This window comes from Panthera tigris, chromosome B1 (genome assembly GCF_018350195.1).
Source record: "Panthera tigris isolate Pti1 chromosome B1, P.tigris_Pti1_mat1.1, whole genome shotgun sequence".
NCBI lineage: Eukaryota > Metazoa > Chordata > Mammalia > Carnivora > Felidae > Panthera > Panthera tigris.
This window is the reverse complement of record NC_056663.1, coordinates 129579626-129607087: the sequence shown is the minus strand read 5'-3', so window position 1 is coordinate 129607087 and position 27462 is coordinate 129579626. Positions and strand designations below refer to the sequence as shown.

Sequence of the window (27462 nt, the reverse complement as noted above, 5' to 3'; positions counted from 1 at the left end):
TTTTTAGATATGCCCTAGTATGCTTAGTTGTGCCTTAGATACTAATATTGTATGCAAAAAACTAGTGGAACATTATTTTAATAATTTATTTTCTACAAAATCTTTTATATGTTTTTACTTAGTAAATGAATGGCATTAAATATATATATATACATTTTTATATATTATATTTTATATTATATTTATACATATATATTTTTTTCCTATAAAGAATATAGGATTTTGGGGGTGCCTGGGTGGCTCAGTTGGTTAAGCATCTGACTCTTGATTTTGGTTCAGGTCATCATCTCACAGTTCATGAGATCAAACCCTGCATTAGGCTCTACAATGAAAGCATGAAGCCTGCTTGGGAGTCTCTCTCTCCCTGTCTCTCTGCCCCTCCCCTGCTCTCTCTGTCTCTCCCTCTCTCTCAAAAATAAATAATTAAACACTAAATGAAAAGAATATAGGCTTATTTTAGTGGAAACAGTACTTCAATAATTTGTCCTTCCTTTGAGAGCCTGGTATCCCCCAACTCCAAGATTCATCTACTTGAGAAACTGGAAATTTCTGAGAAGACTTAGAAGTTGTTTATAAATATACCACATTAGTTCATCTTACAGTCATTCTTGTTCAGGTTTACTTTTTTTTTTTTTTTTTTACTAATTTTTGAAGCTACCTTTTACTCTTTTAGCTGGAACATTCTGGATTTAATTTTCAAAAGGCTTTCCAAAGCCTAATTTATAAACCCAGTGTTTCATATATGTATATTGCCTAGTTAAGCCTGTCAGAATTTGATTGAGCATGAGTTTTAATAGATTTGCAGGAAGAATTATTAAAGCATTTGATCTACATTTCATACTTCAAAGGTCAGAAAGGTAAAACATATATTTGCAAATAAATTCATATGAGATGAGTTTGAGAGAAATTAATTTCATGGTATTTATGTCTTATTTGGGTGACATTTGTAGCCTTTTGTTGAGCATTGCCAGTAGAGGTCTACAGTATGACACCATTTATTATTATTTGCAAAAGATGGAGTATAAGTTCTGTATTTAATAACATTTATTTAGTTGTTGATATACTGTTTTGAAAGTGTTCCTAATAGGATTGTTTATTTTATATTTTAGAGTAAAATGCCTGTTTCATCACAGTTTGTATCCAAGCACTCTTATTTGCCGTTGCCAAAGACAAATAATGTTACTTCAACATATTCCCACCTTTTCACTTTTTTGTTCATATTGACGGTTTTTTTTGTTTTTGTTTTTGTTTTTGTTTTTTTTTTTTTTGCTAGTATCTTAGTCCAATATCTTCTACCTGGACTTTCTTATGTACTAATTAAACTCAAAAATATATTATTTATGATAAATAGGAAAAAATGAAAACATACTTTGTGTCTTATACATTCAAAATCTTTAGAACCTGGAATTTTGAATAGAAAAACCATTCAGAAAACAAAGATATTACAAGGAAAATATCCCAGTTCCCTCCTTAAGGTACATATCTAATAAACATTATCAGATGTACTTTCACTAACCTTAATTTAGAGAATGATTCCAAATTAAAAATGACTTCTAGGTATAAGATAATTTGATTCTACATTTCATGTGGCTTTACAAATTGATCTTAATGTCGAGGAAAAATATTTGTGAAAGGTCCACTCGTCCACTCTATGCCAATTAGGTTTATAAGCAGTGGCAAAAATATTCCTCACTTGTATGTTATTTAAAAAGATATGTTGACTAATTTGTTCTTTGTTAAATGAATCTTTAAATAAGTAAGGCCAGGGACACCTGGGCGCTCAGTCAGTTGAATGTCCCACTTCCGCTCGGGTCAGGATCTCATGGTCCATGAGTTTAAGACCCATGTCGGGCTCTGTGCTGACAGCTCAGAGCTGGGAGCCTGCTTTGGATTCTGTGTCTCCTTCTCTCTCTGCCCCTCTCCCACTCATGCTTTGTCTCTCTGTCTCAAAATAAATAAACATTAATTTTTTTTTAAATAAGTAAGGCCATTTCCTAGAAAACTTGTAATTTGTTTTAGCTAAAATTGAGCTCAAATGAACTCAAGTTGGTATATAATATGCATTTCCATATTTCTAGAAATAAGTAAAAGACAAGGACAATCACTCTGGGTTGTAATTTGCAGGCTAGAAAGCATCTCATAATGGTAGTAGAGAGGACTTTGAAGAAGCCTAAGGGTAGATCTCTTCTAGGACAGAACTCTGAAAGTGTACATGACTCTCATGCAGCTAAAGAAGAAGTAAGGTGGATTGTGCTGATGACAGTCACATGGTCCACTCCAAGCTCAGGCTGTACAGTCCATCTCCGTCAACTCTTTAAAGCACTCCTTATCTGTGCACCACTCATTTTCCAACTCTAAATTTAACCTTCTAAGGCCTACATGTCTGTCACTTGTTAAGCCTATACAACAATGGCACAAAGTCTCCCACTAGGTTACAAACACACAGAACTATTGTTTCTGCTAACAATTTCTTAAAAAAAATTTTTTTTAGTGTTATATTCATTTAAAAAAATTTTTAAGTTTATTTATTTATTTTGAGACAGAGACAATGTGTGTGTTTGGTGGGGGGGAAGAGTGGGAGACAGAGAATCCCAGACAGGCTCTGTGCTACCAATGCAGAGCCAGATGCGGGGCTCGAACCTACAAAACTGTGAGATCATGACCTGAGCCAAAACCAAGAGTCAAATGCTTAACTGACTGAGCCACCCAGGTGCCCCTGTTTTATTCATTTTCAGAGAGAGAGAGAGAGAGAGAGAGAGAGAGAGAGAGAGAGAGAGACAGACATAGAATCCGAAGCAGGCTCCAGGCTCTGAGCTGTTATCACAGAGCCCAACATGGGGGATTGAACTCACAAACTGAGATCAGGACCTGAGCCAAAGTCAGTTGCTTAACTGACTGAGCCACCCAGGCTCCCCTCCACTAATGGTTTCAAAGTACAGAAAGAGAATGGAGCTTGGCACCTTGTCAGAGGTCTGGAACTGATGACTGAGAGTGGCTAGCAAGTAGAATGCCAAACATTATAAACTGTTTCCAGAAGTTCTGAGACTCTAGGTCCTTGGATTTTAGGGTAGCAATTTAATGTGACTTATCTTCTAGTGAATAGTGGCAACTGGGAAACTCCCATTAGTATTTTGTCATGGTAAACAGGATAGATTTAGAAAAGAGTTACAGTCATAGTAACATTTTGTCAATATTTTTTTTTAATTTTTATTTATTTTTGAGACAGAGAGAGACAGAGCATGAATGGGGGAGGGTCAGAGACAGGGAGGCACAGAATCCGAAGCAGGCTCCAGGCTCCAAGCTGTCAGAACAGAGCCCTAGATGGGGCTTGAACTCACGGACCGTGAGATCATGACCTGAGCCAAAGTCAGATGCTTAACCAACTGAGCCACCCAGGCGCCCCAATAATTTTTAATATCATTTAAAGGTATATACTCACATGTTCTCCCTCAATAAGTGCTCCCTCTCTAGTGTTTTGAAATTTCAGTGTGCAAAAGAACCATTGGGAAAGGGAAGTGAGCAAGAATGTTTACTATTCAGTTTTCTGAGCCTTATTCTTGGCTTCTGAATCAAAATTGAATTTGTCCGGTGTAAAAACTCAAAATTTGTTTGCCAAATAAATGCCCATGCTAGATCCAATCCCAGCAGCCTTTGCAGCACACTTTATGAAACATAGCCCCATTAACATCTGTATAATGTGTATTACGTGTTGCATAGCCATACAAATGTCGAAATTATTCACAGACCCCACAATGGTATTGCCTTCACTGCATTTTTTTCCTATAATGCTTCATTCAATAATATTAGTTGGACAGTGATTTAGCAAAACATGGTGTCTACTCACCAATTACATCCATTTTAATGTGATAACATTTCACTCTCTAAATGTATGCTAGGTGTCTGTAATATGGAAAATTATATAGTGAGGGGCCCTTAGTCAGTTGAATGTCCAACCCTTGATTTCAACTCAGGATATGACCTCACAGTTGTGAGATCAAGCCCTGGGTGAGGCATGGAGCCTTGTAAAATCCTCTCTGTCCGTCTGCTGTCCTCCCACACCTCTATCTGTCACTCTACATACATACATACATACATACATACATACATACATACATACATAAATTTAAAGAAAAAAATGAAAAATATACAGTGAAACTTCTCATTCCATTACCTGTGTCTGTTGGGAGAATTATCACATACATAAATAATTATAATACAATGTAGAAATAATTGCCATAAAAGAAATAAAGATTAAAGGGTTTTCCCAGAAGGAAGTTGCTTTCAGCTTGGAGTTGATTTAAAAATGGGGTGTTTCAGGAATGCATTCATGAAACTGTTTGAATTTGAGTTAGGCCATGAAACACAGCATTTAATATAACTGAGCTAGGAGAGAAAACATTGGCACATGGTGGGAGAGTGCAGGGTATGCACATAGGACCTTGTACTGGATGTGTACATAAAACGATTCTGAATATTGCATAGCAATGATTGGAAAGATGAGTAAGAGACCAGGTAGGACAGCCCACGTAAAAGGCCCCTCTGAATGATAGATAAGGAATATAATCTTCATTGTATAGGTAAGGAAGTGATACTAAGGGTTAGAGGTACAGGCAATACTTCGGGATGATGTTCCAGGGAAGTATGCAGTCGATTGAAAACAAGATTGGTGTTTAGGAGACCACTGAGACAAGGTAAAAAGTACCTGAAGTTAAATAAAGAATAAGAGAAAAATAATATGAAGAGGCTTTACCCAGGTAGACTCAAAGTCTTGGCAAGTACTGTGCATGGGGGAGGGGGAGGATTAGCAGCCATCCCCAGAATTTCAAAGCTGCTCACCAGGAGTAGTGGTGACACTTAACAAAAACACAAGTTGCTACATCATCATCAAAATCATCCATTAGATTCTTTTGTGAGTATTTAGATTTCACTTTTTTTCAGAGGGGGGAGTCTTAACCATTCCATTTTTTTTTTTATTTGAAAGATGCAGGTTGGATACCAGAGGAAGAGTGGCCCAAGAGGAGTTGAAGAGAGCAATGGGGTATTTATTTATAAGGAAGAAATACTTCACTTGTTTTCTTATTGCAAAATGTGCACTCTCTTGGGAGGGGGGGAACTATATAACATACTCAAAATTAAGTAATCTTTGCCAGTAAAGTATGCTATCTACTGATATTTTATACTTACCAAAGATGGGAATTTTCTAAGAGGACAACAATAACTTGAGAGGTGCTTGATCCTTTTTAAAGTCTTTTACTTTTGTTTAGCTGCTAATCCCATTACTTCCTGTTTTATTTGAGGTTCTGTATCATCCTGCCTTACTTAACCAAATATTTCCGGGTAACCTTTTAGCAAATAAACTTTTCATTCATTTACATTTTTTTTTCAAAATTACATCTTCCAATTCCTTAGAGCTACCACAAATTAATCTAGAATAGTATATTATTGTGACCAAAAACAAGTTTTGTAAAACCAGTTGAAGTTGAGAAGGATGAAGAACATCAATGACATAAGAGCCCAGTTACTGTTCTACGTATCTGTATCAAAATTGAAAAAGAAGCAAGGGAGATAGAGAACTAACATCCAAACACTTGAAAAGAAGTATGTTTGTTTAGTATCTCATCATAAGGGCTTGGGGGATGGGATAGTGGTGGATGTCATAGTAGGTGAAAATCACTTCATAGTGATTATTAACATCTTTCTAATTGGAAATTTTATTTGAATATTGTTATTTAAAACATAAGATGACCTGGCTTGCCAGTAGATTTTTAAATTTTTTTTTTCTTTAAGTTTATTTATTTGAGACAGAGTATGAGGGAGAGCTGGGGAGAGAGGCAGAGAGAGAGGGGTACAGAGAATCCCAAGCAAATTCCACACTATCAGCACAGAGCGCAGAGAGCTGAACCCCATGCAGGGCTTGAACTCAAGGAACCATGAGATTATGACCTGAGTTGAAATCCAGAATCCAACACTTAATCTGCTGAGCCACCCAGGGGCCCCTGCCAGTAGATGTTTAAAACTTATTCTTCAATGTGCAATTTGAATGTGGGGAAATGATTAGTTAGGTATAGTACTGTAATAAGCATTTGAGGAGTACATTTACACTTGAAAATATAGAAAAAAGGCAACCAAGAGTAAGCTGACATTTTACTGTTGCAGAGTTGTTGTTTTTTTCTTTCCTTCTTTGCAATACAGTTTTGTGGGGTTTTTCGTTTGTTTGTTTATTTATTTTGCTTTTATCCTAATAAGTACTTTTTCACAGTACCACAAAGTGGGTGGCTGAAAACAAGAGAAATTAATTTTCATACAGTTCTAGAGACTAGAAGTCCAAAAGCAGCGTGTCAGCAGGGTTGGTTCCTTCTGAGAGCTCCGAGGCAGAATCTGTCCAGGCCTGTCTTACCTTCTACTGATTGCTAACAATTCTTGGCATTCCTTGGTTTCTAGATGCATCACTCCAGTCTAGCCTTTATCTCCACATGTCACTTTCCTTGTTTCTGTGTGCCTTTTCATGGTCCTATTCTTGTAAGGACACCAGTCATATTGGATTAGGGGCCCAGTCTACTCCAATATGACCTCATCTTGACTAAGTACATCAGCAACAACTGTTATTTCTCACTAAGATCTAATTCTGAGATTTTAGGGTCTTGGACATCAACATTTGGCAGGGGGGAGGGGCAGAAATACAGACCCATAACAGTATATCTGTCTCAAGTAGGGTTCTCCATAGTAACAAAGCCAGTAGGAAATATATCTATACCTTCCTATTTAATTATTTTATACTATAAATGCATAATTTTTATCTATTATGTATCTATCTATTTATCTATAATCTATCTATTTTAGGGATTTGGCCCACAAATCTATCTATTTTAGGGATCATCTATCTATTTTGGGGCCTGGCAAAATCCATAAGGCATTACTGTCAGGCTGAAAACTTAGGCAGGATTTCTATGTTACAGTTTTAAGACAGAATTCCTTCTTCCCTGGGAAACCTCAGTTTTTGCTCTTAAGGATGTGGTCCAATTTTTTTTTTTAATATTTATTTATTTTTGAGTGAGAGAGTGTGAGAAGGTGAGTAGCAGGAGACACAAAATCTGAAGTAGGCTCCAGGCTCTGAGCTGTCCGCATAGAGCCTGACACGGGGCTTGAACCCACGAACTGTGAGATCATGACCTGAGCTGAAGTCAGTTGCTTAATCAACTGTGCCACCCAGGAGCCCCTGATGTGGCCCAATTTTTTTATGGAGAGTAGTCTGCTTTACTTAAAAGTCAACTAATTATAAATTTTAATGACATTACAAAATACCTTCAGAGTAACATCTAGACTACCAGTTTGACCAGACAGCTGGCAGATAGCCAAGTTGACACATAAAATTAACCATCACACTCAGCAAAAATAAGATAAGGAAAATCACAAAATGAAAAGAAGACAGAATATGTGTAATTAAAAATCTCTTTGGGTAGGGGCACCTATGTGGCTCAGTTGGTTGAGCATCCAACTCTTGATTTCAGCTCAGGTTATGATCCCAAGTTTGTGGGATCGAGCCCCACATTGGGCTCCACATGGAACATGGAGCCTGCTTAACATTCTGTCTCTCTTTCCCTCTGCCCTTCTTCCATGCTTTCGCCCTTTCTCTCTCTAAAAAAATAAATAAAATGAAAATAAATAATCTTATATCACTGTGTTATTTAAATATCTTTACTTAATGCTTGCTTTGCACATCTGTTAATAGAATAATCTGATCAAGAGAAAGTTCTCTATAGTGCAAAGAGTTGGATTCCCAGATAGGAACTTAATTACTACTTGGTTCATTTAAACTCTTTGAAGTGCATTTTCTCATCTGTAAGATAACAAAACTACTACCTTAAAGAGATGTCCACATACAAGTTCATCAAATAAAATAATATAATTTAAAACATTTTAAAACCAAAGTGTTCAATGTGCTCTACATATTATTAACAAATTTTGTGTTTCCTGTCTTCTGCATAACATACTGGTCAACATACCATTATAGGTAAAAGCAGAAATTTGGAGAGAACAAATATGAATAATAAATAATTGTTAAAATAAATAATGATACATCCAAAGTGTGTGATAATGTGCTTCCATTAACACAAATACAGAGGATTTATATTTTCTACCATAGAAAGATGTCCATGACATATTATGAAATTAAAAGTAAACTTGTAACCTTGGAATCCAAGATGAGAGATTAAATGTCAAACTGTAAACATTATCTTTTCCTTGACAGTGGGGGTAGGGTGATACAGGGGGAGTTTCAGTTTTCCATGTATGCACTGTTTGAATTTTTAAAAGAATAAATTGGGTTACTTTTGTAATAAAGATTGAATTCACTCTCAAATATTAAAAATATTTAATGAATTTAAAACTACTGCAATAATCTGAGGAATATCAGTTATATTTGGGTACATCTAGAGATCTACATTGTTCCTCTGGTTTGTGCATGGGAGCAACTCCCATACGGAAGGAATTATATTGCTATTATATTGTTATGTATCAGCCAGCTAAAAGTGCTTCCAAAAGGACAAGGGCCAAAATATTAAGGAGCGTTTCCAAATGGAAGTTCTTGAAAACATGCCAGTGTTTGGAAGAACTTTTTATTTCATTAACTGAATGCAGATTTTACTTTTCTTGTCCCAAAGCTAAAGGATTTGATTTATCACCCTATCTAGTTACTAATGGAGATATTTGGGAAGTAGAATGTGATGCTGTTGATGCTATTGAACTGTTTAGCACCTGGGAGGATAGAGAGGACAGCACCTTTGAGTTTGTGAAAATGAGAAGAGAGCCAATTCCTAATTAAATATTTCCTTGAATGTGGCAAGAACAAGAGTGTTCTAAAAACTGATAAACACTTGGGTTACATCAAGGACTTTTATATTCCCGTCTTTATTATGCCAGATGTGTGCTGCCAACTTAAGTAATTACTGTTTTCCCAGTAGGAAGTTTGCTGAAATGTATTTTTGCTCAAAAATATGCTAACCAAAAAACCATTTTCCCCCCTTTTGAGTTTTTCATTTTTACAAATGTGAGAAATGTATAAAACCTTTTTTAAAGCTTCACATAGTATCATTTATAGGGGAAAGCTTTTTGATATAATACAGATATAGAACCCAGAGACTTGCCATGAAAAAACTTATCTGGACAGTTTTCATCTTCGATAACATAGTAGGTGGAGCATCAAAATATGTAGACATACTATAGATTAATATAAAATTATTCAGACACATTTTTTTGCAGCCAATGACTTCTGTTTATTCTCTATTAAAATATTTAGTTACTTTTATTTGTATTTAATATTTTTAGAATATTGAAATATACAGGGATCCACTTTCCTCATTGTCTGCAAATAAGTTTTTAAAGCTCATTATTTTTAGCAGCAATTTTTGGTGTTTGTGATTAACTTCCCATGAGAATGTGCTTGTTATGAGATTGTACTCTTCCCAGTTTCAAATAACTCTTCAGTTTTAATTTCACCTTTGTAAATGTCAGAATGATTTGAATATAAGAAAAAAAATGAGCATACTTAAAAAAATATGTATATATACATATATATGTATATATGTATGTATATGTGTATGTATATATATATACACACACACACACACACACACACACACATATATATATATATATATGGTTTGTTTTTGAAAATACTGTTGCCTAAATAAATTGGTAGTCATCAAAGTATACTTTGCTACATTTCATAATCTACTCATCTGAAGGTAGACAAAAACACATATTATGAAAACTTCCACAAGTAACTAGTTTAACTAAATGATAGAAAAAAAACTTTACCTCCCCCCCCCCCCCCCCCCCCCGCCTATTATGCCATGAATTCTTTAGGGAATAGGCTCCAGCAGCAGTTGGGCTCCCTTTCATGTAGTTCTCTGGGTACTTCTTGTACTTCTCTGGGTACTTCAGTTGAACGCAAGTACCTTTCTCTTTGGCTTCCTTCTTTTTCTGACCAGTTTCCATCACAGGCTTCATGAAGCTATCTAGGCTTTTAGAGTGCTTAATATGCTCAATATGTACCTTAATTCTCTTGGCAAGAATCCTGCCCCTAACTTGTTTAGTTACAATAATATTAGAAGCAAGCTAAGTAACATTGCAAACTCTTCCAGTTTTTCCATGGTGACGTTTGCTGGGCATTTCTTTTTGAATAGAGTCCATTCCCTGATGTCTACAAAATCACCTCTCTTGTAAATTTGCATCTGTGTGGGCCAAAGAATGACTCCCAGTTTCCTAGAAGTCCTAGAGAACATACAGCAGGAACTTCTCCTCTTTCCGTTGGTGGTAGTCATTTTGGCTCGTTACTGGAAGATCGCATTTCCAGCCAAAAGGCAGATTTCATTTTTTAAGAAGAGTACAAAGTGGATGAGAGTTTATACTTCCACACAACTTTTTTGGCCCATACATGATGAATAAAATATTTACTAAGTCCATACATAGAACAAAAGCAATGCAGATATAAACTGTAGAAGTCAGATGTTAGAAACAGGGTATATACTTTAAAAAACTTGGGTTTATCAAGTGGAATATTATATATCTATATTTGTGTATACATATATATTTATATATATATGCATATATAAATGTATATGTATTTAAGAATTTTGATGAACTAGTTCTAAGTCAAAACAGAAGACTCTATTCAGAGTAAGGAAAACAAACCTATCATCATGAGAGAGATTTGTATAATGCGTTGTTTTAGGCTATGTACTAAAGGTATAAAAATGAATAGAACATAATGAACTGTGGTAGAGAAAAATATGTAAATAACAGCATACAGTAGAATAGTAATTAGAAACAAATTTTATTCTAGAATGAATCTGGGATACAATTTTAATTAGAAAATCACATGTGTAAAAGCTATGTATTTTTTTTTAAACATGAGAATGCATCAGCACTCCTGCATCCATTGCGTAAATTCCTAGCAGTGCTATTGCTGGGTCATAGGGTAGATCTATTTTTAATTTTTTGAGGAACCTCCACACTGTGTTCCAGAGTGGCTGCACCAGTTTGCATTCCCACCAAGAGAAACTCTTAAAAACTAAGAATAAACTGAAGGTAGATAGGGGGTGCTAGGGAGGGGAAAATGGGTAATGGGCAATGAGGGCAGAAGGGCACCTGTTGGGATGAGCACTGGAAACCAATGTACGGAAACCAATTTTGTATGGAAACCAATTTTACAATAAATTTCATTTAAAAAAAAGCATGAGAATGCATAAATAAAATTTCTTACATCTTTAGTTGTGAAATTCTTATGTTATACCAAGGACTTATAGGGAATATTCCATAAGGGTTTACTGCAGGCAGTAGAGTATCAGTTATATTTAATATTTTCAATCTGCTAATTAAATATATCCCATTTTACTAAATTATTGTTTATTATGATATTATTACTGGGGTTTGAATTATAATTGCAAATTGAATTTTTTTTAAGTTTATTTTGAGAAAAACAGAGACAGTGCAAAGTGGGGGAAGGGCAAAGAGAGAGGGAGAGAGAATCCCATGCTGGCTCTGCACTGTCAGCACAGAGCCTGATATGGGGTATGAACCCATAAAACTGTGAGATCACAACCTGAGCCGAAACGAAGAGTTGGACACTTAACCAGCTGAGCTGCCCAGGTGCCCTGCAAATTGAGATTTAAATTGAAACAATTCTTAATCTCAAGCTCTAACATGTTTGCTTAAACTTTCATGTTTTATGATTAATCACATTTACCCCATATTTATTAGTCAATGTAAATAAAAACATATACCAACATTCAATAACAACTTGTGTTTTAAATTTAAAAGTACATATGATATGATACTTATCTACTGATTTAAAAGTATGTACTATATATGCTTTGTAGTTTTTTCTTTGTATTACTTTAAATAAATGTTTAGTAAATGTTATAGTTGGAGATAGGGTCAGAGGCAACTACTTTGTAGTAAATAGCACTATTTACTTTGTAGACATTTTCTCAAGACATTGTACCTGAATTTCAACAATATCTATCTATCTATCTATCTATCTATCTATCTATCTATCTATGAGAGAGAGCACATGAGTGAAGGAGGGGCAGAGGGAGAGGGAGAGAGAGAATCTTAAGCACGCTCCTCACCAGCACAGAGCCTGACATGGGATTCGAGCCCACGACTGTGAGATCATGACCTGAGCCGAAATCAAGGGTTGGATGTTCAACCAACTGAGCCATCCAGGCACCCCAACAACATAATTTAATTTAATATAAAGTATTTTATTGAAATTTGTCTTTAAATAATTCATACAAAATCAAGTCCAACAAAGAAATTTTTCTGCAGTATCTTTACTTACTTTCTTTTCCGATATTTTCCCAATACTGAGGTCATTCAAAATGTTTAAACTATTCCAGTCTTTCTCTACTAAATGCAATTACATAAAAAAGACAAGTGACACATTTACATATTGACATTTATTCTTGCTACTCATTTTTCTTCAACATCCTTTGATTAATTTCTTTCTGCTTTTCAACTATAAATATAGTGTCAATAGACTTGTTCATCAGAGTCTCTGCAGGGGAGAGAAAAAAAACAGCAACACAAATTTGATAAATCAGGAAGGGCTTAACGAAGACTATTTTCAGAGATATGGGTAAAATGTAGGGAAATCACAGGGTTTTGTGCTATAGTAGAGTCATTACCTTTATTAGGACTTAAAAGATAAGTAACGGAAGAAATTGCCTTCATTAGGAAGAAGGAAGGCTTGTACAGAAAGTGAACTTGAGATAAAATTTTATTTTAATGTTCTAGATGCATCTAATCAGACAATGCAAGTAAAGGAGCCAATAGAATAAAATCCTTGCCTCTTCCGTTCTTCTTATCTCTATTGAATGTCCCCATTGGCTAACCATAACAGGAATCCAGTGGACAAAGGATCTTTCTGATGTGGCCTATGTAGGCGAGTCCATCAAGGCAGAGAGTAGCCTATGGAGTGTGAAGATGGATCTCGAAGGGCAAATGGAAAATAGCTATAGCTTTAGTAGTATAGCCACTTCTGTGCTTCTTCAACCTGCTGTGCTTTCTCATGCCTCCTGATAAGCATTCTCTGTCTTTGTTGTCTTAACCAAGGAAAATTTTTATGTCATATTAGCAAAGCATTTTAATAGGGTAGCCCCTAAAGGGTATACCTTAAGTCATGTTGGGTCTTGTAATTCTTCCAAAAGCACAATTAAAATGGAGTCCAAGCTGGTTCCCAAGAAAAGGCTGCACATACGGCCCGGATTCTGGGAAGTATTCTGAGAATTGGCTACAACTGAGATCATCAGACATTTCTCAAACTGGAGAAAAGCTGCTCAGATTTACTAAATACTCTCGATGTAGATGCTAGTCATTAATGAAAAATTACAATTAGGGAACAGTGTAAGCAGAAATACAGTCTACTAATTTATTTATGGCTTAGTGGCTTTGTGTGCTTCCTGAACAGTGGGCATTTTCTGTGTAAGCATGAAGAAGCATGACATTAGGATACATAAGATCATCTTATTAGTATCAAAAAATGTTGGGTTCACATCCCAGCTTTTTCACTGAATAGCTTTGTGATCATAGGCAAGCCAGTTTTTCTTACAGAGTTTCAGTATACTCATATATAAGCATAAGCAATATTTGCATCTTCTCTTTGGGCTGCTGGGATTACATAAGATAAGATGCAAATAAACCAGAAGCATGCTGTTTGACATGTACTAAGCTCTTTGTAAGAGTTGGCTATTATTTCAAAATAAAAATGGAATAATTTGGTTTTATTAGGCAGCAGACTACCTCAGCAGAAATATAGCCAAACTCAAAGCAAGAGAATGAGGAAAGACAAAAGAACTGGATCAGTTGCCTTCATCCTCTGTATCAATCAAGATGGCAAAAGTGCCCAAGATACCTTCAAGCACTGAGTACAACTAAATACACTTAGATTTTATTGACAAGAATAGGATCCTGTGATCATCCCACCTATAATTGTGGCTAGAAAATCAGGGCACAGGATTGTTAAATCTTGATTAGAGCAATGATGATTCTTTATGCAATGTGTACACTGGACAGCAAGTATAAAATCAGACAAAATGGGGATTCTATTAACAATAAAGAAGAGAAGAATGGGTAGGAAACTAACATTGCATAGAACATTGGTTTGTCATTATTTTCTTTCTTGGAAAGATGATCTAGCAAACCCTGAAGATGTTTCTCCACAGGGACTTCCACGAAGGTGACGATGTGTTAATGTGACATCACTTGTTAGTGTTTCTCATACTTTCAAGTGTGAATACTTTAGTATTCTCCATTCAGTGTCATATTCTTAATACGTAATTATTGTTATGTAGTGTGAGAATTTATGAAAGGATTTTAATTTAAAATATGTATTGAAAAGTTATTTTACATGTTTTTATTTCTATGAATGTTTCTTGTCAAACATAATTCCAATTGTGTTACTTAAAATAATGGTAATATGGAGTTTATTTGCTATTAGATATCAAACAAAGGATACATCATTTAATAAGTTTGCAACTTCTGTTTTTTCCCTAACACGGAGATAAGGTTGAATTGGCAGAGATTCTGTAGACTAATGATTATTTCAGGAAAAAAATTGCCAGCAATCCAGAGTAGTTGCTACCATATGGTAGCAGTGTGCTCCTTTCTCTGGCGTGGTTGGGTTGCAGTCAAAATAATCAGAGATTCGGAAATGCTCTTTATAAAAACATTAATTATTATTAAACTTGAATTCGTAATGGGTGCATTTAATAAACATTTAATAAAACTAACATATAATATGTAGAAATCAATGAAAAAATTTTCCTCTTTCAAATATGAGTCTCATTCTTTAATCCCTCATAAATTCCAGAACATCACCTTACTTTTGGACTCACCTGTTTCCTACCTAACCTATCCAACCTAACCTAATCTCTCTGGTATCTTCTCTTATAAGGGCATTACCCTCATGACCCTCATGTAAGGCTAATTATCTCCCAAAGGACCCTTCTCCAAATGCCATTACACTGGGTTTAGGCCTTCAACATATAAATGGGGTGGAGCACATTCAGTCCATAACAGGTATCTATACATACCTGGAAATGTGCTGGCTGTTATATTCCCAGTATCTTTGTCTAAAGGTAGATAACGTTGTCCTCAGGTCACTCAAAATGCAAAATAATTTGTCAAGTAAGATAAATGGTGGAAATAGCTGTGAAACAAGAAACAATGTCAGTGTTGGAAGACAGTTTTCTTTAGTGGAGAGAAGAGAGCTGCCACTTAGCTACAATGCTTGTTGTCAGGTATGCATGGGAGCTAAGCATTATCCAGTTTTAGGTTTTTAAAAGAGAATCTGGATATTTGGTTTTTGTATGTGAAATTTTCCTATATTCATGTTGTCAGTTGAATCATGTCTTTAGCTGCATTGTGAGTGAAACAAAACCACATTTATCCCAAGGATTGCCAGTTTGCAAGGTCTACTCTGAGAGATTTTTATCAGCCACTTGGTGTCACCTAGCTGTTAGGTGACAAAGCAGGATTCCAGCCCAGGTCTGCCAGGTCCAGTGCTTTCCTTTCCTCCAATCCACACTATTTTCTGGGCTCCAACCTTGTATAAACACCACTGTCTTATCTCTCTATTCCTATTTCTAGGCAGCTGGACATTTCTAGATATAATTATTTCTAGATAGATCAAACTGAATACTGTCCAAAGTTAACTGTCGCCCTCTGACTAATCACTTCCTATTATAACAATATTTTCACAGTTTCAAATCCCCAACATAGTGAATAACACTAGGATATGTACTAGGGAGTGATTTGGGGATTTTTAATGTTAATACCCTATCTTGAACAATAATATTAATACTATTCTAAACTTCTGGCTACTTTATCAAAATATTGATATTCTTTTTGTAGGGTGATTTTTTAATATTACAACTCACTTAATGACTGAAATGTATCTAATTTGTCCCTGGATGTTTAAAATAATTACTGGTTGTTTAAAAAGCCTTAAGGAAAATGAAATGAGGCTGACTTTAAATCATCTGGCAGGTGACTTTACATATAATCAGGAATTGGTCAATGATTCATTTTATCATAATGTGTTGGGTTAGTGTTAATCTGTTTTCACTAGGTATTTGTTCTCATTTACAATTTTATCACATTGATATAAAAAGCAGAAAGTCTGTTTTAGAAAAACATGGCAATAGATTTTCACAAGATAATATACAGTGAATACGTTATGACTCACCTTTCATAGATCTGTTCAGAAACAGAAGGAAGACATGATACCTCTCAATATCTTCTGATTCATTCTGTCCCCTACCTCTCCTCTGCCAGGTAATTTCTATTCCACAAACTCTTAGTGGCCCTCTAAAATTATTATTTTAAAGATTTTCACCAAGACTCAGTCCAAGCAGGAAATAGCTCATTTACGGATGCTTTTGTTGGTTTATGGCTGCATGATGTCCTATAGAGTATCACAAATCTTCGTGATAACCTAAGTGTTAACTTCAATGTTTGTATCTTTAATTTAGCTGAAAGATGTATAAAATATTATAAAGTCAAATAGCTCCCTCCTTGCTGAACATATAAAGTTGGGATTAAAGCATGTTATTCCAGTAGCTGTCAATCATAACTTATGCCCAATTATTTATGTTTGAATTATATTCCCAGATTATACAATGTGAAAGAGCAATTGATTTTTTTTTTTCCCTAGGACTTATTTGAGCCAAGTCCTGTTCCTACAAAGGTTGCCTTTGGATATGTAGACTTCCTCTGGGTTAGTTGGCTAGTTTCAGTAGTGTAGCCATTAAAGTAAATTCATTAAGTAATCTTCTATGACCACAAGAGGGCAGTTGTAAGTACGTCTGTCTTTATAAATAATATTTTCCTCTTTATCCAACTCATCACAGGACTTTAGTTTTACTCTTTTATTCCAAGATTGGAAATCAATATTAATGACAATGATTAACATGCATAGGGTGGAAATTGCTGTGAAAAATTTAAAATCACAATATGTTTCACATGTGATGTACTCTCCATTAGTTTTATTGAAGCTACTATTTGGCATTACTAATGACTGACACATTCCATTTTGGTTGTCACTCATTACATTGGTTTAATATCTACCTCTTAGCAAAAGTCATTCTGAAATTCCTTATTTAGGCAGAATTAAAAATTAAAGGGAAAACACATAGTAAAACATATTTTTTTTTAAGTCTTAACGTTTATTCATTTTTTGAGAGACACAGAGACAGAGCATGAGTAGGGGAGGGGCAGAGAGAGAGGGAGACAGAGTCTGAAGCAGGCTCCAGGCTGAGCTGTCAGTATAGAGCCAGACAGGGGGTGTGAAATCACGGGCTTCAAGAAGACCTGGAGATCCTGACCTAGGCTGAAGTCGGAACCGACTGAGCCACCCAGGCACCCCAGTAAAACATATTTTAATGTTATAAATTCTATTAAAGTATCATCATATGCCTCCTCTACTTTCAAAATAAAACGAAAGTTAAAATAGGACAAATACATGTTTGTTTTTTTTTAATATGAAATTTATTGGTAAATTGGTTTCCATAACACCTAGTGCTCACCCCACAGGTGCCCTCCTCAACACCCATCACCCACCCTCCCCTCCCTCCCACCCTCCATCAACCCTCAGTTTGTTCTCAGTTTTTAAGAGTCTCTTATGTTTTGGTTCCCTCCCTCTCTAACCTTTTTTTTTTTTTTTTTTACGTTCCCCTTCCCCATGGTCTTCTGTTAAGTTTCTCAGGATCCACATAGGAGTGAAAACATATGGTATCTGTCTTTCTCTGTATGACTTATTTCACTTAGAATAACATGTTTTTTAAAGAAACAAGACATACAGCTAATTTTTTAAAAATTATTTATTTATTTTGGGAGAGAGAGAATGCGCAGGAGGAACAGAGAGAGGGAGAGAGAGGGAATCCCAAGCAGGCCTCCACACTGTCAGCATGGAGCCTCATGCAGGGCTTGAACCCACTAATCCTGTGATCATGACCTGAGTGGAGATCAAGAGTTGGATGCCTAATTGATTGAGCCACCCGAGTGCACCAACATAATGGTAATTTTTAAGTTGGAAGGGATATTGATCAATTTATTACAAAATGAAAGGCTAAGAGAAGTTTTTATAATATTTAAACTATACTATTTTATAATATTTAAACTATAAGTCATATTTGACTTAACACTATAAAAAAGAATTTAGTTAAATTTCATGCCCTTTTTTAACTTTCTCTGAAATTTTACAATTTGTAAAAAAATATTGATCAGTTTTGGTAAGTTGCATATTCCATTAATACTTATATTGCTTTTACTTATATTGGGTAAAAAATATTAATTTCCCCATAATAAACAAGCAACAAATAAAGCAGCTGCTTTTATTCCTTTGTTTACCAAAATACAATTTAGACCATACCAAACCATAGTTCATAAAGACACAAAATTCTGTCCTATGTTTGCTTGTCTTCATGTATCTCTTAGAAATTACCTCATTGTAATTACCTGTTAATAAGCATCTTCTTTTTGCTGACACCATTTAAGACTGTGGAGTGAATGAGGTATGTATGTTTTTTGTTTGCTGGTTTTAACAAGCAAAATGAAATATTACCTGAGCGAAGTTTCATAGAACCTTATGGGTTCACTCCCTGCATCAGTACTGATATATTCTAAAGCAATGTGGCTAGTTATTTGATAAGTTCATATGTCTTATTTGTCTAAAATAAATTCTGGGGGCACCTGGATAGCTTAGTTGGTTAAGTGTCTGACTTCAGCTCAGGTTGTGATCTTGCGGTTCATGAGTTTGAGCCCCATGTTGGGCTCTGTGTTGACAGCTCAGAGCCTGGAGCCTACTTCAGATTCTGTGTCTCCCTCTCTCTCTCTCTCTCTGCCCCTTCCCCACTCACGCTCTGTGTCTCTCTGTCTCTCAAAAATAAACATTAAAAAAATAAAAAGATTAATGTAAAAAAATAAATAAAACAAATTCTGCAGTTATTTAGCTTGTTTTTGATCATCTCTCAATATAATTATTGTTAGAGGAGTGCCTGAGTGTCTCAGTCAGTTAAGCGTCCGACTTTGGCTCAGGTCATGATCTCATGTTCGTGGGTTGAAGCCCCACGTCAGGCTCTGTGCTGACAGCAAAGAGCCTGGAGCCTGCTTCAATTTCTGTGTCTCATTTTCTCTCTACCCCTCCCCTGCCCACACTCTCACTCTCTCAAAAATATAATAAAAACTGGAAAAAAATTAAAAATATATATATAATTGGTGTTAGAGACTTAAAGTGAAACATTATCTCTGTTAATTTAAGCAATATCATAATAAATATACAAACTTACAAGCCAGAAAATGGATTGAATCTACTTTTAAATAATAAGCTATAAGTATCGTTTAATATAATGTCATATAAGCCAGAGGAATACATTACATTTTTCCTAAATTTGTAAGAGGTTATAAACATTATGAGAATAGGAATGATACTGTTTTGTTTCTTACTATATACTAGAATATAGTACAATTTCTGATGCATAAGGTTCTCAGTAAATATCTGAATTGTCAACACCTAAATATATTAATAAACAGCATGATGGTAAAGCATCTTCAAATAAAATAGAATACCATCTTTAGTGTTTTCAAGGATACAATATTAAACAAAGTATTTTGACCAAACTACAACTATATAAAGAAAAACATGATATTGTAATTTCCCTCTCCTAATATCATAAACTTGCAATGTTTCTGAATAGTTTCCTCCCTTCTCATGCAGGAATATCCAGAGAGGAGCTGATCCAACGTAACCTTTTGAGATATTTTTATGTCTAGAATTGCAAATCCTTGATTGCACCATTTTCTCCCAAACTGTTATCTACTTTCTTTAACTTTTTCCCTATTTGTTGCTCCAAGGTTCATCAATTTCTCCTTATTTCTTTTACTTTTGACCTGCTCCCTTATTTAATTCTATCTGTGATTCAGTTTAGCCACCAGTTGTTAGTAATAGCCCAGCCATTCTGTTAACCTGTGGAATCACATCATTGCAATAAATACCTGACCTGAACCTCAAAGCTACACAAGATTTTTTAATCTAATTATTTTTCTCTTTCACCTTAAAGAATAGTATAAATATTCACTATTTTTGAATTCACTACTCTCTATTTCTCTTCTCGTTCCAATCCTTACATGCTTAGAAATATTTTCATTCTACTTTCTCATTGAATGAATAGTTAGCAGGATATATAATTATTATTTTTTTTGGAGAGAAGTGACCAGTCTCCTCCTGGGAAGTGGGCAGTAAGATTTGACTCTCTTCTTAGTGGTAATTATCTTCTGTAGGACCTAAGATTTATAACTTACTCCACTGTGCTATTGGTCCCAGTTTTTTCTTTCTCATTCTTCATCTTACATAATATTTTTCTTTCTTTTGATTCTTTTAGGCTAGCATCTTTTTGATTATTCCTTGAAATAATTTCAGTGGCATTTTGGGGGACAGTGGAGAGAAATGCATTTTGTAAATCTTCCAATTTAATAGAGCCTAGTTTTTAAAAATTATGGTTTATTATAATAACTCCTTTCTGTGTCACTTAAATATTATAGGATGGATTTGAGTGAATTTTTGAAACAATAATAAATCCTCTAATCATTGACATCCTTATCTATGCCTTTACTTTAAGAAAACTCTTTATATATAATCTCATTGAATTCTCCCAATAAAACTCTAATTGACATTATTTTTATTTAGAAGACAACAAAAGTGAAACTCTTAAAGATGTTATTCACCCATTTTCACAAAATGAAAAAAAAATGTCTTATCTGCCAGGACTACTTGATTAAAAAATCCACGTTTCATTTTGTTAATATATCCTCTTTGATTGAGGACTACTTAATGGGAATTTTTTTTGATGCTATTATGAGAAATATTAACTATTTAATTTAACAAATAATTTTATTTTATGATACACATCTGAAATTTCATGACTTTGGTGTTATGAGCTATCAGTCTCTCTAATAATATCACTACTAATAATAATAATGTTAACATTGAAGTAGTGTATTATCAACAGTTTTATTTAATATTTACCCAATAGGAAGTACTGTGATATAGTAAATGGAGAATTGACTTTGAGTTTGGCAAATTGTAGGTTAGACTTCTGTTTTTATAAATAACAAAATATCTGAGACTAAATACCCCCTCTTACAACTTGTGAATGAAATAAAGAAATAATACTTTGAAGACTTAAGAGGTAACATATGTACATTATTGTGTTAGGTTGTTTTTTTGTTACTTTCATAATAAATTGACACAAAGTGCCAATAAATACAAATTTATTATAAGTCAGAATTTCAACATCAGGTGTCAGAGGGGCTGCTCTCTTTTCTGGAACCTTTAGGAAAGAATCCATTCCTTGCCTTTTCTAGCTTCCAGAGGCCACCTGCATTTCTTGGCTTATGGCCCTCTGTCTCCATCTTCAAAGCCAGCAAAGACAGATTGAGTCCTTTTCATGTCGTATCACCCTCATGTTATCCTTGCCTCTTCTCCCACATTTGAGAAATCATGGGATTATATTGGATCCACCTGGATAATCCAGGATTAATCTCTCCTCTCAAAGTCAGCTGATTACCAACTTTAATTGCATCTAGAACCTTAATTTTAGTTTGGATATTGACATATTTGGAGGGGGATATTGTTTGCTGACCACAAGTATCTTGGAAAATTCCTGACATAAATTATATTACTAAGTGGAATATCTTCTTATTCATTGAACAAATATTAAATTATATTAGATATAATTTATTTTATATATTATATTAAATTTTAATTTCACTACCTCAATTTCAATTAATTATCTAAATCATAGGACTCCTGGAGTTAGGCAAGGCAGGTATTACTCTAGCTTTACAAATATTTCATCTGATTTAAAACATTGGTAATAGTGATATGCAAATGCAAGCCATCTTCTCTGTTTACTTTAAATGCTTATTAAAGTTATAAATATTTTGTTGTCTATGACTATTTGTTTACTAAATGGAAAGCTAATTGTCTAAGGTTTTTTTTTTATCAAGAAAGGACATCTTTACTACTAAAAATGATTTACATTTTTAAAATATGAGACTAAAGAAAAAAAAATTGACAGTGCTTATTTTCAGTGCTACGTTACAGAGAAAATGAAATTTTATTCATGCAAAGTTAAAAGTTCACCAATGTTCATCCTATCTCTTTTTAATAATAAAACTGAGGTACTCAAATAATATTTTCATAGGCTCAGTTTGCCTGTGCTTAAAGCAGGCCTAGCAGGTCCACTAATATTCTTGCAATGAACATAGTCATTTTAAGCAATATAGAGGTTACAACTCTACTGTTTTCTGATCTAACAATTTTATTTTTTCCTATGGGAGCAATTATTCTACAAAATGACAAAGTGGCAAGGGCGAAAATCTGCTTACCAGTGGCATACAATCACTTCTTTGTTTTAGAGTTGGGATTTTTGATCTCATTAATAGCCTGAAATTGCATAGCATGCTTTTCTATTTAGACGATTAACATATTAATCTACTTCATGTGGTATCCATCTGCTCATATATAATTTTTCAGAAATATTATCCATACCTCCTTGCATTCATGTCCCATACCTATTTTTAAAAGCAATATATAATTACTAGATGTTATAAAATATTAATATACATCACCTGGGGGGAGTTATTGGCTTTCAGAAATGAAAAATTACAGGCAAATCTTTTTGTAAATCTCTAAAACTTAGATATTAAGGGATAGTATTAGGGTAATTCATTTTCCAACTCACTTCTTCCCACTTGAACTTTTTGTGCAATTTGGAAAATCAGGACTTTTTGTGGTTACTAGTAGGTTATTTATAGAAATGAAGGATTGAAAAAAAGGATGAGTTAAGTCTTATATGTTTCTGTAAACTGAATTATTATATAGGTCTTCTCTCTTCCCCTTCTTTCAGTCTAGAGCAAAAATGCACACTTAGTAAAAATAAAAACAAAAAGGTCACAGAGTATTTAAAAAATAATATATTTTTAAATTTTTCAATGCTTATTTATTTTTGAGAGACAGAGAAACAGAGACAGAGTGTGACAGGGGGAGAGCAGAGAGAGGGAGACATAGAATCTGAAGCCGACTCCAGGCTCTGAGCTGTCAGCACAGAGCCTAATGTGGGGCTTGAACTCATGAGCTATGAGATTATGACCTGGACCGAAGTTGGACACTTAACTGACTGAGCCACCCAGGCTTCCCCCACCACCAAAATAATAGTTTTTATATAGCAAATAAAATCAGGTTTGTTTGTGCCTCAAATTTCTTGTTTATTGGAATGCAGGGGATATGGAATTATATTATTTTTCAAAATATATAAATAAATATAAATACACACATAATTGTGCCACTGAATATTGTAAATGATATCACCTGGGTAGTTAATCACTATATCTGGAGTTGAACTAGTTCATGTCAATTCCAGGTTTTCTTGCTTACTGTGTGACCTCAGGGACATTATTTAACCTTTCTGTACCTTGGTTTCCTCATGTATAAAATTTGAAGCGTTGTCAACCAGAGAAACTCACGTAAGCCACGGTGTCCAGAGTTTTTCTTACAGGTCAGATACTTAATTATGCAGCTCCTGTGTGACTGACCTTAGCTACTCAGACTCCATACTCCTTGCCCCAAGAGCAAAAATGACGTATTTGTTGTGAATCACACTGTTAGCTTAAATATCTGATCAAAGTGCTACTATGCAGCTCGAGGCCTCAGGCATACAAAAATACTCTTATCAGGCAAGATATTTTAAGGGCTCAGAATTGACCTCCCAGGAGCTGACCAAGTGCCAGTCCTGTAGACATACCTTCCTCTGGGGAATGTGCAGGGTTTGAACACCATAGACCTGCTTAGTTAACACTTCCTTCTCAATGCCCCTGAATAAACTTCTCAAGTCTTTATGCTGTAAATTTTATCAAAAATATTCAAGAGCAAAGACATAGATATTTGCTAAAAACCATTTACATTTCTTACTTCATATAATACATTTTAGTTTCTATTGGTGAAAACTGTCCAAGTATATTTCATTCACTTGAAAGTACATTTGATTTAAAAAAAGAAGGAAATTAAGATTTAAAACAAGATACTTTAATATTACACTGTGTGTTAACTAACTGGAATTTAAATAAAAAAGTGAAAAAAACAAATAGAAATTAAAAAAATAAAATAAAACAAGATATTCTGCCCAACAGGATCTTTGGAGAAACTTGAGTTCTGATTAATTATGTACATACTTCATTTACAAAGAGTAAAAGAGACTTTTTCATTTACATCTATTTACAGAAAATAACTCTGAAATAACTCTAAAATTTTTCTACCTGCAAAATTCTGCTTTAATATCTCATGCAATAAATTACATATTTTCTATCTATAAATATTACTTCAAACATCAGAAAAATATGGAACAAAAATGGGTTAATGAATACATAGTAGCACATATAATCTGTAAATCTGTATTATAGATTTGTAGCACATCAAAATTACTAACATCAACTAACATTAGAATATACAAGTGAATCAACACTGATCTACAAAGGGAGTGGTTAAAGAAAACTCTTTAAACAATTCAGTTGTGAACACACGTAGAAGATAAATTGTAATCTTTCATTCAAGGGAAAAATGAGCTTTAGAAGGCCAATCCAGCCCTTCATTTTTGTTAGGGGCATTCAAAGGAAAATTAAAAGATGGGTCAGAGGTGCCTGAGTAGCTCAGTCAGTTGTGCTTCCGACTCTTGATTTCAGCTCAGGTAGTTATGATGCTGGAGTTGTGGGATTGAGCTCCACATCTGGGCTTCATGTTGAGCGTGGAGCATGCTTGAGATTCTCTCTCTCTCTCTCTCTCTCCCTCTCCCTCTCCCTCTCCCTCTCCCTCTCCCTCTCCCTCTCCCTCTCTCTCTCTCCCCTCCCTCCCTCTGCCTCTTTCCCCTGCGCGCACACGCTCTCTCTCTCTCTCTCTCTCTCTCTCTCAAAATAAATCTTAAAATAATAAAAATAAAAGATGGGGTAATCATTGTGAGACAGTAAGGGAAGATCAGTTTGGTCTGCTTCTACTTGATTCAAGTGCATTAAGGAAAGATACCCTTAAGAAGAAAGAATGTAATGTGTGTGTGTGTGTGTGTGTGTGTGTGTGTGTGTGTGTATGTGAATACATATATTGCATGGTTACATATAATTAGCACCTTAAGAATTGTCAAGAATTATTTTGGGGGAGGTTCCTTTAGGGGAAATAGCTAAGGTTTTTATAACAGAAAATATGGGTCCCATGTCTGCCTCCTACTTTCTGTGTGACCTTGATCAAAGTATTTACTCCTTTAGGACCAAAGTTTTTTATACCTCAGTTTCCCCGTCTGTAACTTCAGTTGAGTTTTGGTAAGGAACCTTAGTTTAAGTGGATGAAGGCATGCCCTGACTTAGATTTAAACTGTGTTCAATCCTGGAATTTACAAAAGTCCTGGCATGTTTGGCTGCCTGACGAATGGGCAGGGCAGGCCTGCCAAAAGTACATTTGCACGGGGACTAATTGATCTTCTGCACAAGAACTCCTTATTAATGAAAACAGGCAAAAAAGCTTCAAATCACTGCAAAACCTTGGTGTTTGAGGGAAATTAGTGATTCTTTGTGAAGTTTTGGTAGAAATGGCAGTGATTCTTCATGGGTATCGTCATACTCCGGCAATATCACACAGGAAGGATAATATCACATGGGGGATGGTTGATGACTTTCCTGAGCCAAGTCGTTTTTTGTTGTTTTGTGTTTTGTTTTGTTTCGTTTTACTGTATACAGAAATCTCAGAGATTACCTTAAAAATTTGGGAGAGGAGGAATCTGTTGAACAGTTGGTAAAATATGTGTTCCTAAAATCACTACTCTTCATGATTAGTATAAAAATCAAATTAGGTAATAACTGGAAAATCACTTTGTAAACACCACCAAAAGCTAAGTAATGTTAAAATTACCATTATTTATCAATTATCGAACATATAGTCGAACACAGGTTCTACAGAAGAACCTGCCCATCAGATATGTCAGGGGAACTCTCAAAATGACAGAAGTTTTCCTTATTCTTTTCTCTTAACTATGGACCACTTGATCAAATAACTGTAATTCAAATTTGGCAATAGATCCTAGGAGACATACATATTTAAGGAATTAAATAAATAAGAAATTAAATAAATAAGGAATTAAATAATATTTTCATGTATTATCATGTTGATGATAATGTTCATACTTTAAGACATCAAGAATGAAGTGGAAAATTGATCCAGTTATCTGGTTAAGTCATGCTTGAGAAAAAAATACAACTTTCTGCATAGTCTGTGGAAAGTTGACTGTTACAAATTTACAACTTTTAGCTCTTGAGTATTTCTTAGATTCATATGCTGATAAGTAATCTTCCAAAGACTCATCATTAATTACATTTTTTTAGTTCTCCAATACATTGTTTCGTCTGTAATGAATTTATTTTTCATTATGGTTAGATCTTATTTTTCTTTCTTGTGCTTCACATTAGCCCTAACTACTACACCTTCTTCTGCCCAGTGTCTTTTGATTCATAATTATTAGATTCTTTCACATATTTAATATTTGCAAATATGCTATTTGGACAGACTTATATGAATTCTGTCTATGCTAAAAATACCTTTTTATAGATATTTAAAAAATAAAAATATACTTTCTGTCAAATGTGTAAAATGTTAACCTATGTCTTACTGATAGACTGAACCTTTAAATAATTTTTTTGTAGAGAAATATCCTGAGTATTGATTCTCAGCTAAGCTTGTCTCTATCCCAAAGGTCACAATTCTCAGATGAGAACACCGTGTGTGTGCATGTGTGCATGCGTGCGCGTGTGTGTAAGGTTTTCTGGCACATCTGTTTCTAGTTTCAGCTAACTACAAGAGGCTAAAAGTAAACCATGGATGAAAATATTCAAGGAAAAAGTCAGATTTTGATTTTCCGAATATCAAAAGAGAGTCTTATAAATGTTAAATAAAAGTATCTTAGAAATAAAGTGTAACTCATGTTCTCTTAGAAATATGTCAGAATTTACTTCTATGGAACATATTTTTTCATCATTTGTGCCCAATAACATAAAACATACAATTTAAGAGAAAAAATGTATCAATATAACAATTATTCCAATTAAGACAAATGTCATTAAAAATTCTAAGATGATCTCTAAGAGTCCCACTTCCTGTGTATATAAATTACAAATCCCCTCGGACTGTGTATGTAATGGTTTTTACTCCTATGATTAGGTTAAGTCATAAGGCAAAAAGGATTTTGTGATTAGAATTCTAAAGCATAGACGATGAGCTTAAGGAGAGTAATCCTAGTATACAGTACTATACTTCCAGAAAATGACTTAATTTCCTGCTTTAGTGCAAATTTCATCATCACTTGACAG

General features: G+C 34.5%; 1 protein-coding gene across 6 annotated transcripts in view; it reads left to right on the top strand.

Moving 5' to 3' along the window:
• CCSER1 (coiled-coil serine rich protein 1) overlaps positions 1–27462 on the top strand; it is an 855904-nt gene that overhangs the window by 367974 nt on the left and 460468 nt on the right. For 4 of the 6 annotated variants that reach the window (XM_042984180.1, XM_042984181.1, XM_042984182.1 and 1 more), the window contains exon 6: positions 4982–5038. The exons of the other annotated variants lie outside the window; for them this stretch is intronic. In XM_042984180.1, the coding sequence (XP_042840114.1) occupies positions 4982–5038 (57 nt within the window). The remainder of the gene's footprint in view (positions 1–4981; positions 5039–27462) is intronic. 6 annotated transcript variants of the gene reach the window in all.